The following is a 17,408-nucleotide window of genomic DNA, read 5'->3' as shown; positions in this document are numbered from 1 at the left end:
GTCAGAGCTATCTGCAAGTGCTCCATGAATTGCATGGGTGAAAAAGTAGTTTAGGAAATAACCACATTGGGACAAGAGTTGCCTCAAGAGTATGGTGTTGAGTTATGGGGGAAATGAAATAGGCCAGAGAACACCTGCTTCCTAGTCAAGAAAAATCAAAAAAATAAATAGGGTCACTGCATCTGCATAGTCTGAGAAAAAAGATTTGTACCCAGCCTGCAAGGTACTGGAATAAGAGATGAAGACATACAAAATTTTGGTGGGTCAAGTAAGAGAGGCTCCAGTAGCCCTTATTACTATTACTATTTTTATTTACCTTAATTAAGCTATTTCAAATGTCATAAATGTGTGAGAATGTATATAATTTTTGCTTGTTTAAGGGAAGCAAATTAAACTGGGGCATTTTTTTTTTTAAGAAAATGCGAATAGCAAAGCACATATGTTCTAAATTAATTACCTCATAAATTCTGTTAAACAATAAAAAATAACTTCTTGGTGACATCAACAAGTTGGATTCAGCAAAAGCATCCTGTTTTCTTCAATGTGACACTCAATGGATTTTTTAAATTGTATCAGCATGCTGTCCCCCATCCTTATATCCACATTAAATTAGTTGTGTATGAGGAAATAACTTGGGGGCAACTAGAACCATTCTTTGGCTTCTTTATCAACAGATACCATTACAATAATTGATTAGGTTTTCAGTAGCTTATTTTTGAAATTGAGCTACCATAATAGTGACAGTTTGTCATGCATCTCAGTGTGAATGAATGAAAATTTAAATATCCTTTGGACAAACTCTCGTAATTATTCTTCCTCCCCGTCACTCTCCTCCTTCATTTCCATTAGGCTAATAGTTGCATATTCCATCAGTTTACTTATGTTTATCCTATATTCCCCTATTTCCTTTTCGTTGGAAATATGCCGTCACTAGATCTTTGCAAAGTGAGGCCTTCCATAATTCAAATTATATTTTAATGCAAGATTAACAATAATATTAACCATAATTATTTTATTTTTGTTCTGGCAGCATCCACTGTTTGGAGCATGGCTCTTTGAGCATGTAAATCAAATTTCAAATATGGCCCTCAGTTCCCCTATTCCCCGAAATTGTGCACTCTGAACTATAAGCAACAGCTTTGATTCCCACAATACGTCTCATTTGCTAATAGAACCATTTTAATCAATTATCTTCAAGCAATCTATATATGGAGGATATAGGAAATGTCTCTGAAGGACAGAAAAAAGAGCTGTACTAAGGCAATGATTAGACAAGCTCGATTTGATCCCATTCAAAAAATCTACTTTGAATAAACATTTCACACCCCTTTCTAGTTCACACTGAAAGTTTGGAAAAAACAACTTTCAGACTTGCAAGATTCTGTAACTGTAGCTGTTAAAATAAAAGTATTCCTGACCTATATGGCTGATATGACATTGGATTTTTGTTGGCCCGACCTTAGATGAAAGTATTAGAACAGGATTTGAATGTTTTTTAGAATACAAGACAGAACAAAAGGACCTTTCTCCCAGTTATGACAAAATTTCCCATGGATATGAAGATCATTTCAGAATTGGGCAGTTTCTGACTTGTAAAACTGTATGGACAAATAAAGTCAAACTTGTGATCTAAATAATTATATTCAGATGGATAAGAATTTAGAATTTCTGGGAAAGGATGAAAAGGTAGAATGAAGGGAGAAATATTTTTCCAGCTTGGCATTAAGGTAAAAGAAAAATATGTGATGCTGATATTTGGGAATAGAATAACAACACTGCAATAAAGTTGCAAGCAATCATGGCAGAAAAACAAAATCTGTTTTAAAAATGTTTAATGAATTGTTGAGCCTCTTAAACCACTAATAAAATCAAGAAAAGCTGACAATAGTCATGTTGGAAGTTCATGACTCTGGGTCATATTCACCTACTGATCTGATTTTACAATGTGTGCTTAATTGTATTTGGAACTATGTAATTATACATTTTAAATACAACAAAATAATTGAAAGCTGTGATATGTTTTACAAATATTGTTAAATCTTTTTTAGGCTTCAAACCTAGGAGTAAGCACCATGGAAGGCAATAACATTTAGTTTTAAGCAGACAGGTATAGACTTTGTGAGAGAAATATCCCTAAACATTAAACTGCAAGCAATTGGATGGATTTTTTTTTTCTCAGAGAAAAAAAGCCTTTAATCACAATATTTCAAACACAGGAATAAAACATGCTAATTCTTGGAAAGGTTCATATTATTTCCTAAAACAGAATCTGGATAGTTGTTTCCATTTTAATGGAAATATTTAACTAAATAGTTCCATTGCTTCCTCCCCCGCCCCCAAATGGCAAAGAAGTGATACCGTGTGTTGAGTTTAGGAAGCTATGGTTCTTATATGTATAGTACATTTATGTGAGAAGTTTCTTTAAAAACTAAATTGGCTGCTGATCCGTCCACTGAATTATTTTTGAGAGATAAGATCGAAGACATTTAGGTCCTCTGTGATGTATCAATTACTGGACTGTTACTATTTAAAGATGAGGCACAAGACACTTTGGTTGTTCCATTATATAAAATATTCAATAGTATCTTAATGAGAAAGTTCTAAAAAAGTTCATTAAAAATCTAAAATCTTTTTATGAAAAAAATACACATATAATATCTATAAACTGCAGTAGATAACATAGTATAGCTTTGAAATGTTTATTGCAGTTATGAGTACATTATAAAGTTCATCATGCTTCGGAAACTTTCTTAGCCCTAATTCAATCTGGCATCTTTTTCAAGTAAGCCTCAGAGGAATTAAAAGAACTTGGTGTGCTTTTATGCAGGTTAGATTCAAAAGTCAGTATAGATATATAACATTTCCCAAGAAGAACAACCAAAATTACTCCTGATGTGGTTTTTAATTCCCAGTTATAACCCTGAAAATCACTTATCTGACATTGAAGTTGCAGGCATCCTGAGGACTCCAACTCATTTTCCTTCTTCAGATTGCTTGGGGTTGATAATTCATTATGACAAGTCAAATATCCACCTCCTCCTTTTGCATCACTGCAGGACTTAAAGCAATATTGGAGTTTTGTGCATCAGATTTGCCAAGAATTAATCCTGACTTTGATTAGGGAGACCTATGAAAACATTTTCTCATCAATAGTAAAAGAGGGGGAAGAGAAGGGCAGGTGAAGTGTTGAAATAAAGGAACAGGTGCAATGGAAAATAAAACTTGATGTGAGTCTTCATTCTTTCTGCTGTTACTGTTTTAATTGACTAGTATCTTAACAGCTGGTACTTTACACAGTAATGAAGAAGGAGATGGCTAATGGCTAACCACTTGGAAAGAATGCTGAATTTGGAGAAGAGTCAGTACTTTACCAAGAGCAGACTGACTGATGTCTGCTATTAGGTTCTAAAATAAGCAACAATGTAATATCTGTCCATTAAGTAACAGTGACATTGTTACTTTGAAAAAAATACAAACACATATATTTTGCAAATTCTATGAACTATCTGAATGAAGGAACATGTGTATGATGTATGTATGATATATGCATTTGTGTGAGAGTGTTTCCATCATACTGAAGTATTCCCTTTCACAATAAACTGTCTTAGACAAAGCAAAAAACGTGATTAAGAAGTAACAAGCAAAGGAAATTAGAGCAGGAAAGGAGAAAAGGAAATTTCACTCAAGAAAATAAGTATTTTGGAAAGGAAAGGAATGCTCTAAAGCTACAGAAGTATGGAAGTAAAAGGCATTCATGTTAAATGGAGCAGGGTATTCCCAAATACGAAGTCACTAAGGGTGCCCTAATAAGTAAGATTAACACTGCTTTGAGATCATGTAGGTTGGATGTATGCTGCTACTCATAAATATTGCATTTAATTTAAACATATTTAATAAAATAACACTTTATGGATTTATAATTTCCCTCTTACATTTTAAAATTTTTCAGAAAGGGTTTCAGGAAATATATCCATCAAATGTTTAAAAATACCTAAATGCTGCCCCAGTTGTAAATTTTTGTTTATTTTCTTAAGGCAACAATATTTATCAACTTGTATGGCTCATCTAACAATTAAGTTAACTTGAGGTCTCATAAAGAACAATTTAGGTCTAAGAGCTGATCTTTTAAATATTATTCAAATATGTAAAATTGTAAAAGTACAAAAAAAGGAGTCAAGTTCTCTGGGTTACCAAAATTAATATCAAGAGAGTGATCATATTTATGGAGACTTTTTGCCTGCATCTCAGCAAGGCTTCCTTAGTGGAATAGTTCAGAAGTGGGTATTGTCCTGCAGCGTTTGTAGTATGTGAAAAAGATTGGCTGGTGACTGGAATGTTCTTGGGAGGTGTCAATTAATGACTTTCTGGAAATGTTGTCTCTATTTTAATACCCAGGAACCAATTAATAATTTCCAGTAACCCATTAATTGACATTTCTGAAGAAACCCAATGACTAAGAATGTACAGCAAGCCTGGGTTACATTTATTTCAAGGCCATAATTGTGAAAGTAATTATTGATAAATGTATTACATTCATACTCTTTTTTTTTGAAAGATACATCTGTGGTCAGCTTCTTTTGCTTTATAATTTTCTCAATTTATACTCCACAATTGAAAATTATCACAGTAGGTTTCACTTTATAACGAAATGATCTTGCAATTATCTGGTGTTCTTTCTTAATCACAGCTCTTGAGAAGGAAAAAATAGCTTTGTTGAGTTAATCTGTTCTTCCTGTGTTATTGAGTTGGGGGGTCACAATGTTTCAGATTCATCTTGATAATTCTTTTCAGGACAATATTGCATGAATACATTGGGAAATATTATTTTCACAGTCTTCCCAGTTCTATATAAGAGCTGCAGAGATAGACAATAGAATTGAAATTTGGGAAATTGGTGCAACTCACAGTCAATAGGCCAATTGATTAATACCAGTATTCAAATATTTGGAAATACATGAATGTTTTGGTGAATTATTTCTATGTTGTTTTCCTTGCTGTTAGGAACAAGTATATATTATTACTTTTTGAATATTCAGATGAAAAAAGGATTGGTTGCTACCACATATTGAGACCTGATCAACATTTATGCAACCAAGTTAATTTTAGGTGATCAGTTAATATTTCAAAAAGTAGCAAACTATGCATGACTGTGCACTGATGCCAGTTGTAGAACATTTGATAGAATTCTGCATAATTTGAGTTAGAGGGACACAGTTTGTGTCCCTGTAACATTCAAGAGTTTGAATGTTTCAAATTATAAAGTTTAATAATTGTACGGTAATTGTTTGGTTTACTGGGGATAGGGTCAATTTCATAAATTTAGAAAAGGAAATAACTATTTCTTGTAAATGGCTTCCTCTTAAACTTTGTTATCAATAGTTTTTGATCTAGTGATAGCAACCAGTCTTGCATTATAGATCTTTTCATTTTTGTACCTGCAATAATCTTGCTGTGTTTAGATGGATGGATAGACAGACAGACAGACAGACAGACAGACATGACTGACTACTATTTTCTCTTATCCAAAAAGCTATTTTAATTTTAAAAATCCTCTGAATTACTGTCTAGTTTAATCCCAAAGTGCCATAGTTTTTTTACATGCCCACAAGCATGATAAAATTATCCTTCTTATTATTCACATTCCCAATATAAATTTGAAGTAGCTTTATACATTGTAGTTTCATTGTTCTAGATAGTTGCATGCCTACATTTGTATACATTTCCATTTCAAATTCTGTCTTACATTATTCAATAACATAAATTCTTTAGTATAATTTTAATTTACTGATAACTGTAAATATGAAAACTATTGACAACCATGTCCTTTGGTCATCAGTTGTTCTTTTGATTTTATTTTATATTCTCTGTAATAAAATTCTAGAATCTCATGATATTAAACATCTTTGCCTATAATTACTTGTCTCTAAAATGCTTCTTGTGCTGAGAACCATAAAGGTGCTTTTTGATACAGCCTATGTTTGTATGACTTTGTCAAACCACAAATAATGCCAGCCAAATTTCAGGTCACATCCTTTTAATTCTAACAAATTTTTATTTATCAGCAAACTCAATCTTTCAAACCAAGCCACTAAATTGCAAAGCACCATTTCAGACCAGATCAATCCAATCCAATCCTCTTCTTTCCTTTGCATATTGTAATGCTTTATATTTAAATCATGGCTTTTTTCTCTTGCCATGCAAAACTTAACTGCCATTATTTAATGGTACAAAAATTGTCAAAACCAGTATTGTCCAAAAAAAAAACCCAAAAAAACAAAAAAAACCCATCCTTCTGAGCACAGCATTCATCTTTGTCCCATAAATTATTCCCAACAATTGCAGTTTTTCCCATTTTAGCATGTTTTTTTAAAAAAAATTCATTCCATTTCTTAACATAATTATTTGAAATAACATAGTTATTTGTCATAGTGATACCCAAATATTGTGCCTTTTCCCTCTATCTTAAAACCAGTTTACTTCATCAGTTTTGTTTGACTCTTTATTTTCATATTTTCATATCTTCATCTTCTGGTTATTCAGATCTTAAAAACTGATCACTTTTTTTACCCAAGCCTTTTCAGGCAGTCAGACTAAAGAGCCACTGCTTTTAACCTTAAAGTAATGATTTCATTTTTCAGGTGCGTGTAGATTATTTTAAAGATTTGTTTGCTTAAAAGAGTAGCAGAGAAGAGGTGTACTCAGTTGCATGCAAGATTTGAACACTTAGGAATCAATTTTGAAAGTTGTATCATCCTAATTCATAGGATGTATCTATTGTTTTAAAGAATTTTTAAGCACTAAGATTCAGCATAATACCTGAAGTTATTTGAATGCATGATGCAATTTAATTATGCTTGTCCAATTTTAAATAATTGGAGAAGCATAATAAAAATAAATTTCTTCATAATTACAATCAAATGTATTGAAAAAAGTTCTTGTGCTACACAGTGGGTGATACAATGAATTGCTAGAGAAATTCTATAATTATGCATTTTAATTGAAATTCATTTTTTGAAGAAGCAAGCATTAAACTGTGCTAACATTTTTGTGTAGTTTGTGAATGCATTTATCCACACATGGAAACTGGGCCATGTAGTTTTTAAATATTATATGTGCCTGTAAACAGTTCTGGTGGTGTTTTACCTCCAAGCAAAGACTAGCTGGATCCTGCCTCAGGATAGCTTCTGTGCTTTCCAAATATGAATTATATGCTTTAATTTTGAGTATATTCATATTTATTTATTTATTTATGTTATTGTTTTGTTTAGAAAACTTTGATTTTCTCTGTGTTAGCATTTTTCTCATAAGTGAAAATTAACAACTACAATAATGAAAGAAATGAAAAACTTTCACTTCCTCTGACATTTGAAAAATTTGTTCAGATGGTAAAAAATTCTGTCTTCAGTGATTATCTTTTTTATAACTATTTATAAACCATAAATAATTTTATAATTATTTATAAATAGTTATAAATAATAACTATTTTTCAGCAATTGTGAATTTTTGAAATTGTATTATGCAAAAATAAATAAGGAATTTATTTATACAGGAATAAACTCTAAAATTGTGCTTTAAGATTTTTATCTTGTCCTATTTAACTTCAAAAGAAGCTGCAAATCTATTATAATATAAAAATCCAAGCAAGGCTTACAGTTCTAATAAATCAGAGTTATATATATGCACGCAATTTAATTATAGTATCTACTTTAAAATAATTTAGTTTACATGAAATCCAATTTAATATCTGTATAGTTATTAATTGATGGGATGTTCCTATTTTAGATGATAAGAAAGCTGAATTTAATATATGGAAGAATAGTGATCAAACTCCTTACATTTTGAGTGTTGGTTAATAATAAGGGATAACGATGATGAATAATAATTGATAAGCTTCACATAGCTAGCTTCAAAGCTGTGAAGTATCAAAAGAAGAAAAATATCTATACACTTTTATCTAATGTAAACAATTTTTGCATTTGTATGTTGGTATTAGCTATCAAGGACAAAACAGAGATCACCACATGTTCTGTTTTCCTCTCCCATCCCAATAGCAGCATTGCAGTAGAGAAAACTGGGGAACTTTAAAAAAAAAATCACTTATGTTGCTTTCCCCTTTGTTGTTTTTAAAGAATATGACATCCTTTTTAATTTTTACTTTGTCTCTAACTCAATAAGAGATTACATGAGTATAGATGTAAAATTCACTTTTTTCGTGAAATATAGAGTACAGAGTATATATTTTAAATGATAGTTGAATTTAAAATAGTTTCTTAAAACTGTACATTCTTGATTTGAGAATAGAATAACAGAGTTGGAAGGGACCCTGGAGGTCTACTAGTCGAACCCCCTGCTTAGGCAGGAAACCCTACACCACTTCAGACAAATGGTTATCCAACATAATCTTAAAAACTTGCAGTGTTGGAGCATTTACAACTTCTGGAGGCAAGTTGTTCCACTGATTAATTGTTCTGTCAGGAAATTTCTCTTAGTTCTAAGCTGCTTCTCTCATTTTAATCATGAACATCCTAATGAACATAAGATCTAATCCTGCAACCTTAGCATTGTTTATTTTTGTTAATCTTAGTTTAAACAAACCATGTTTTCAAAGTTTAATGGCACAAACAACTGTTATTATGTTCAAGATTGTGATGCTTCCCATTTCCAATGAAAATAGTGGATTCAGAGAAACAAAATTTCCTCTATTTAGTCTTAGCAGGAAATGATAAATTCTCTTTTTGAACTGGCCTACTCTGAATTAGAGGCTGGTAGATATGCTGTTGCCTTATAATGGGATGAACGTTATAATCATTTCTGTGAATTCAATTTAGGTATGGCTTTAAATTTCTTGCATACTCACTTTGATAGTGATGGGCAATTCTCAGGACTGTAAAAGGACACATGTTTGTGTTGTGCTTTGGAACCAAATGCCATACATAGTGAAGCCAAGTTTTCAGACCTATGCTGTTCTTATTTCAAGTTCCCAAATGAGACGTGCTTATAAACAGGACATCAGCCGGTGTTGAGGCTGTGGCTTCTCTTAAACAGTGGCTTTTCTTAAATAGTGAAGTTGGTCACAGTTGAGTTTGCGGTGGATGTGCTGGAAGCAGAATTTTTAGAAAAGGACACTGTTAATAATAGCCAGTTGGTATGTCTGTTGGTATGGTGGAACAGGCTGTAAATACCCTGATGTTCTGTACTGTGGGTAAACCTATTTTTTTCCCTTAGGGGGAAGGAAATTGGGTAATTTTCACTCTTGCAATTTGCATCCTGCTCCAATGTCTGTTTATTCCAAATAAGTTCCACTGGCCTGGCAGGTTTTACTGCCAAATAATCAAATAGGTATGTAGCTTTGCAGGGTTTGTGTCTATAAATGGCTACACAATTTGAGAGTCAGTCAGGACTCTGTTTTATGGTTTTTAAGTTATTTACTTGCTACAGGATAATTGAATGACATTATAAGATCCTTTGAGTTATACTTCAGGTGAAACAACAAAAATTGAATTAAGTAATTCAGGATAAGCACTCCATAGTGTTAGATCACTACTGTATGAATTCTGTTTTATACAGTATATAGTATTAGTATATATAGTATTATACAGTATTAATGTAATATTAATTGCAGAAGACATCCCATGCATTTTCGGAGCTCATTTTTATTACTATCATTTCATCTCATGTAAATAAGACCTGCCACAAATATTGTACTGGAGAACTACTTTCCAACAGGTCGTTTTGTGCTCTGTTGCTGTCCACAGTTGCTAATGGTCAACAGTATTGGTGTCTAGTATATTTTAGAATATACTTGTATCCCAAGAGTAAAGTTGAAAAATAAATTGCCAAAGCATTTAAGAATCTTCTGTGAAGAAGCAAAATCATACATTTTTCATGAACTCAAAATAATTTTTTTTCAGATGTTTTTTTTTCAGATATTTCAGATGTCTGGGCATATGGGAAGATCCTGGAAATGGTGGATCCTTCCCCATTCCTTTGTATCCTCTCCTTTCACTCTCTGTGATTGTCAGTCAGTATTCTCTAACAACTTAATGTTGTTTGATTATTCATGGTGGTGATGCAGAAATTACATATTTCACAAATTAAATATTTCACTTTGAAAGTATAAAGTCACCCTGATTTACAGCAGTAGATTGCCAGTATGCATAATTTAATTAGTTTTTTTTTTTTAACTAGGAAAGAAAAGAGCGTTTAAGGAAAGAATTCATTCATTTCCCAACATATGCAAAGCTTGGTGTACTTTCCATTTACCATTTTTTAGTACCACTAGATAAATAAAAAAACCACAGCCAAAAATACAGATAATTGTATTTGTAATTGTGCTTGAGACTTGACCTCAGCTTAATGTAAAACATATAGATGTAGACGTATAGGCATTAAGCGAGAGGAAAGAAATGTGTATTTTTTAGATTTCTAAAATGAATGATCTTACCTAAGAAATTTTAATTATTTGGTATAGACATTTTTTAGCAATTTTGGGGTGCTTTGAAGTGAGAGATCTTCATTTTCAGATCTTATAAACATTCAATCTACAATGGTCTATGCAGATGCCAAATGTGCTTTTTAAAATGTTTAAGATATTTGTACAAATTATTTGAAAGATATGCGGGAGTATTCACAATTGCTTCAACTGTTTCCATTGTGTGCCTCTATGTGTGTGTGTGCGTTGTGTGTTGGGGAGGCAGGCTTCACTTCAGCAGCAGAGACACATGCACAGAGCCCTGAAAGCCTGCTCCTCCAGTTACTTGTAAACAACAAACTGAAACAACAAAAAGTCTTCATTTTGAGGTAAAAAAATAGAGTATAAATCTTAGAAGAGACTTCTCATGATGAAGATACATAGCCAAGAACAGCAACTGAAGTAGGAGCAGCCTGGAAAAAACAATAAGCTCCTTTAGTAATTCAAAAATTGGTGCTTCTTAAATGTTCCTCTATTAGAAAGAAATTGTATATTTACTAAAAGTGAACTTTTTACCATTATTCTTTTATGATTCTTTGTGTGATAAACTTCACACATTATCCTTTCTATAACATGCCATTTCTTACTGTTCTTAATTCATATAAATTGGTTGTAAAAATATTTCTCCATCTAAAAGGCACTTCAGTTAAAGTTAACCCTTTGTTGCCCCCAAACTTTGCTTCTAATTGAATAGTTTAAGTGGACAGATTCTTAATACAATGATGGGCTGTATTTTGACACTATGTCCATTTCTATCAATCATTTCTTCTTACATTGCTTTGAAGATTCTGTTGAGGTTGTCAGGAGAAACTAATTTAATTGTACAATTAACATTGTTGTACCTTCAATTTTATAGGAGGAGATGGGAACAGCAATCTTAATTTTCTTGATACAAATATGAGCTCCATCTTCCTGGGCCTCCAACAGAAAAAAATAATATAAATACACTTATTCCTTAAAAAGGATAAAATAGCTATATTTTCAGTTACATGCTGCTATTTTATTTTACTTATATATGTTTCTTATTCCTTTTCTAATTAAAAAAAAAATAATCCTAACATACAAAGTTTATTTTTTTAAAAATCCTGATTTCATCCACTTATTATATCTTTTGTCTTTTTTAAAATAATCCACAGTAAAAATTTTGTCCCTTTGATTTTGAGAAAGCATGTTTTAGACATTTTATTTAAAAGTTTGTTTAGTAGTCTGAATTATTTGGAGTTGGCAGAGTTCTAAATCATATAAATAAATAAGGTATATTTCAATAAATTTTAAGGATTTCTTTAAAAGCTGTAATAAATAATACTAATGTAGGGCTACCAAATTGACTAGTAAAATTTTGACAACCACTATATGATACATTTCTTCCTGCTATCATCTAAAAGTCGTGTAGATTTTAGTAAACCTCAATAATAGAAATAGTTATCAAGCGCCATAGGTCTACAGTTCACATCTGATGTTACATACAGGATATTATGCAGTTAGAATGTATTTTGGATTTTCTTGGATAGATTGGAACAGAATTTGCTTTAGTGAAACAAGATTTACATTGTTGGGGTGGAAATCAAATACAGTGCTTAAATTTGTAGCATGTGGACAAGATAATTTAATGTGCGCATTAAATAATATTTATTTAATATGTAGTAATAATAAAAAAAATAAGTATATCTATCTATCAGGGAAAATCAATACTTTTTATTGATTTTAGTAGTTTATATTTACATTAATAAAAATATAACTTAAAATCTTTTCCCTTGTACAGAAATAATTTTGTTTTATTCATTAGTACAGTTGGATTCTGATAGTTCAGTTGCTGTAGTAGGAACAATTATAGTCCTGAAGCACAACAAAGAAACCTATAAATCTCAAGAAGAATTCTAAATCTTTACATGCTAAAATGCTATATTTTCATACAGATCCCAAATAATTCTTAATAATTTTGTCCATATGAAAACTATCATAATGATTAATCTTTCAAAGGCTTTCAGATCAATATACTTATTATGAAGTATAGCACAAGCTTAAGTGCTTTGTATAGAGGACACATTGACAAAAGGCAGATTTTACTTGATTTGTTTTCAACATTAATTTCAGAGCTTCAAAATGTATTTAATTCAATTTGCAACTTACATTTTCAAATAGCATATCTGGTCTTGGTGGCTGGGAGATTAAAAGATTGTTAAAAGCTTAAAGTTATCTCAGAATGAAAATACATGTTTAAAAACTTTGAAGTTATACTTTTTTCTTAAAAATATACTACGGCAGCAAGTAAAAATATCAGCAAAGGAAGTAGAAGAATATATAATAATGGAGTCATCATTGATTGTTACGCATGCCAAATTAAATTTTTGAAATGTGAAACCTTTTTAAAAAACATAATTTTGTTGCATCACTCACTGGCATTTACTAGTATTTCTTGAACCAACTTTTCAAGGGACTGGATGTAGAAATGCAGCTGGAGTGTGAGAAGCTGGTACATTTCTTTTTTCGATCTTGTGGAAATTAATTGAAGGTACATCTGTTGCTCTGCTTTTTCTGCACTTGGAATAATTTAATTCAAAACCAACCAATCAAGCCTTTTTTAAAACAACAACAGAGGACTATAACTGAACACAGATTAAATTCATTCCTCTTTATTTTTGTCTTCTTTTCAGTTAATCTGCTAGATTCAAAAGCAATTCAAGGAGAGCTGGGCTGGATCTCCTATCCATCACATGGGGTGAGTTCATTAAACTGCAAAATGGGAAACAGTTCTGTGCTATTTAATCTTTTCTTCATTTGTGGAAAACAGCAAAACACAAGTATTATTTAGTATAGCATTATTGTTCTTTATTCTTTTAAAACAGAGTTTATATTTTGGGACTCATGCTTCCAGTCACACATCCCTGAATATGTTCTGTGTTTCATATATTACCAAAACAGCAGCCACATCTCTTTCAGTAGTATTAAAGTGATTATAAATATTTATGCTAAGGATTGCTAAGAATATTTTTTTTTACTTAGTTAGCCTTTTCTAACCCATATTCCTCCAGATTTTTTGGGTGGGGGGAGGGCTTTAACTTCCATGATCCTTATTAGGATTCCTTATTAGGAAATTAGGATTGATTATATTGAAGATTTATTTGATATTGATTATGGTTTGGATTGAATGATTGAAGATAGTTGAGTCTTTCTTGAACATTTTCCATGTTAAAGCATTAGATATAAACAAGGAGAAGATTCTTTCATGTGAATAATAATTCCGTAAAACTGTTGATTTTAAAACAAATTGACCAAAAAACAAAAAAACAAAACCCCAACTACAGTTCCATACCAATGAAGATACTCTCTTATTTTTTTTCCTTGTACTAGAAAATAATTTTAATCATAATATGAAAATATTTGCTAAACCTGAACTGAAATAGAATTTGTAAAACATGTTACCAATTCAAAATAATGTGAACCAAACATTGGCTGTTGCATTTTCATTAGCTGCATGTAAACAGTTATAAGCATGAAGAACAATGAGAAACATGCATTGTAATCTCACTCTCACTAGTCCCAGTTAAAAGCTCAGTATAATTTGAAAGCTCCCATTATATTATAATTAGACTATACTACCCATGCCTTGTTTTGATTATCATTTCACAGATACCTCCTCACCAGAAAAACAGAATGATTACAGGCAGGCAAAAGTAGTGGGAGTGGGAGCAACTTCTGATTTCCTGCCGGCTTTCCTATTGAATTTCTTTGTGGGAAGCTGGCAGGGAGCATGAGGAATCTTCCTTCCTTCCTTCTTTCCTTCCTTCCTTCCTTCCTTCCTTCCTTCCTTCCTTCCTTCCTTCCTTCCTTCCTTCCTTCCTCCCTCCCTCCCTCCCTCCCTCCCTCCCTCCCTCACTGCTTTTCATTGGGGGAAGGAGTAATGGATTGTGGAATGGCTGGGAAACTGTTATGGAACTTTGAAGATGATGATCACATGATTACTTCAGCAGCCCAACAGCACAGCAGCAGCCTGGCAGAACTGGAGCAGCCACAAGTTTCCCAATTTTAATTTCTCAGGAGTTATGGGTTCCAGATTTTGGATCATTCTATAAAATAACCTATTTTAATTTAGAATTTAAAATTTAGAATTTTAGGAGTATATGTATATACATATACATATGTATGTCTCTTTAGCCAAGTTCTACCTACGTAAACCAAGATATTATGCAGCCCTAGTTCAGTGAAATCACAATTCACTAGTTTCTGGGCTTTTTTTTTTTTTTTTTTTTCTGGCAGCCAGCAGACCCTTTGCTGCCCATTGGGAGATGGTAGGTAGAACCTGGTTAAAGAGACATACACATAAAACCTACGAAAAAGAAAGAAAAACACATATACATATGTATATACATTCATTCAACTAAGAGATTTATACATTCATTCAACTAAGCCATTTATGTTTATATTTTCCATTTCATACTTTCCAGGAAAAGTTGGGTTTATTACAGTATAAGTAGACAGGATTAGGATCAAGCATATTCTTTGTTTTCCATGTATATAGTTACTGAAGTTTGAAGAAGGTCACTGGTTCTGCTAAAGTTAAAATAGGTGCATATAATAATATCAACTGAGAAACTGACTATGTTTTGATACTTCTATACTGCTTAAGGGTCCGAGTCTTGGCAGATGTACCTAAGGACAGATGATCAAAATTTTATGAAAATTATTACATGGAGCTGGAGCATATATACTAATGTCTAATTTTTAATGTAAAATTGGAATAGTAAAATTTAATTTAATTCTTTAGCTCATTCTATGATGAAATGGCTTTTCCTTTTATTTCAGCTTTGAGTGCTGAGAATCAAAACTGGAGAGTAGCGGCAAAGTGGCCGCTGAAGCATTATGAGTCTAAATTCAAACAACTTCAGCTGTAGCTAAAGCAGAATTGAGCTAAAGCAGCAAACTTGATAATTGGTCTGCTTCTTGACTCTTTAATACAATTTAAAAATGACTGAATAAATTATTTTCTGAGAGATTTAGTGGACAGAGTTAACTAGTTAAGTGCTCAAAGGTATGTAATTTTTTTAAAAAAACAATATTTTGGTTTTTCAGTACAAAACTAGACATTGCTTTTTAAGAATGTATATAACTATTTACTTTAATGCTCTGATGGTAGTTTTATCGGAATTGAATTGCGATACTAATTAGAAAAAGAAAAAAGAAAAAAAGGGGGGAAGAAAAAAGTTTTGTTTTATAATGGCTAATTCTGGGTTACTTGAACAAAAGGTGATTTGATTTTGAGAATTTCCTGTTTTTTACTTTACAAATATGGGATGCTTTCATTATTATGCTATTTTATTTAAATAATGTTGAATTTATGCCAGGGGTATAAACTCATGGCCCATGGGCCAGATGTGTCACGTGCTGGTTACGCCTACCCATTTTAGCGAAGGGGGAAAAGTTGCGATATGTCACGTGATGCTGTGACGCCACAAGTTTGACACTCCTGCTTTATGCTATATTGACCAGCATAAAAAATTAACATAGCAAAAAATCTGAAATTATATTGCCTTTCAATACATAGATAAGCATATCTTCTCTTAAGAGAAATGTTCAATATATATCACTGTGTAGTGAAATAAGGATGGAGACCAATCTTGTCTATATGAACCTGAAAATAAATTTTACAGAATGTAATACATTGAATACAGGAAATATAGATTAAGTAAAATAATGGTATATCAGGAAAACATACATAGAATTTCATGGTGTAATTTATTATGACATTTTAAGGCTCAACGATTGAATGTTTCTTGTTTTTCTAGAATTGTATTCTTAAGTAACCAAAAGAAGTTGTGCCAAATAATTGAAAAGAAGAAGTACAATATTTTTATAATCCTTTCTAGTATATATTTATACTATATAAATATATATTATGTTTATATACTATGTATATAATTAAAACTCCAAGGAACCTACAACTTTCTGAAATATAGCTACAATATGAATCTAAACTTCATAAGAAAAACAGTATAATAATGTTGTCACATCATATTGAAACATTACTAACAGTGCACAGGTAATTTACAAGCTCAAGTTAATAGAGCTGTGCTTGAAGCAGAAATGAGTTTATGGCATGAGATCAGCCAAATTTCAAAACACAACAGTATAATCCCATTATAGGCCAACAGCTCTTGTATGCCAATATGAGAATTTTTTTCTCTCATCTCTCTTTTCTTTAGATGACATCCAATGATGATCTTCAGACTCAAAGAATTGATATATGAAGTGTTAATTTATGAAAAGGAAAAATGATAGTTTTTGTTTAATTGCTTGGGAATATTTCACATGTTTTTCATTATAGTGTTCTGATTGTAAATTATGGAAAATTTTGGGATGTTTATTTCAGAACAGACTCTCCTTTATATGTACTAATTTGTGCTCTACTTGATAAGTCTGTATTGACAGTGTTTTAATCCTGGATTCAGTAATATTATTCTGCAATAATGTGATAGTTTAATTTCTCCCCTTCCCTCTTGGGTGAAAAAGAAGAAAAACAAAGCTATCCTGGACATTTATAACACTTGCACTTGTGATACTGTGATGATTTAGGGGAAAAAAAGGAAGCAAGCAAGAAAGAAAGCAGAGAACTATTAAAAATGGCAAAAATTGCACTAGAAGCATGTATTTCTACATGATTTCAGAGTCCATAGAAATAATATCCTAAACCACCACCTGCATTTATGCCATTTTCATTCTGTCAATCAATCATGTGTATGAAAGGGTCTGAGAAATGAAAGCCTCTTAGTCTTTGCTGAACATATTATTGATATGCTGATTAAGCATAGCAGAACTGATTATTAACTGCAATTCACATAAATTACAGCACTACAGATGTGGAATGGGGGAAATCCAAGTCTTGTCAGTCAATAAAATGAATCTGAGTACATTTGCAGAAGGGGAAGAAAGAGTCATAACC

At 31.8% G+C, this 17,408-nt stretch overlaps 1 protein-coding gene across 1 annotated transcript in view; it reads left to right on the top strand.

Moving 5' to 3' along the window:
* EPHA3 (EPH receptor A3) overlaps positions 1-17,408 on the top strand; it is a 205,858-nt gene that overhangs the window by 9,398 nt on the left and 179,052 nt on the right. The window contains exon 2 of the mRNA XM_070943746.1: positions 13,126-13,190. Within this exon, the coding sequence (XP_070799847.1) occupies positions 13,126-13,190 (65 nt within the window). The remainder of the gene's footprint in view (positions 1-13,125; positions 13,191-17,408) is intronic.

This window comes from Pituophis catenifer, unplaced genomic scaffold (assembly GCF_029215685.1).
Source record: "Pituophis catenifer annectens isolate HBS135680 unplaced genomic scaffold, rPitCat1.0.hap2 SCAF_4, whole genome shotgun sequence".
Lineage (NCBI taxonomy): Eukaryota > Metazoa > Chordata > Lepidosauria > Squamata > Colubridae > Pituophis > Pituophis catenifer.
This window is presented reverse-complemented; position numbering and strand designations above follow the sequence as displayed.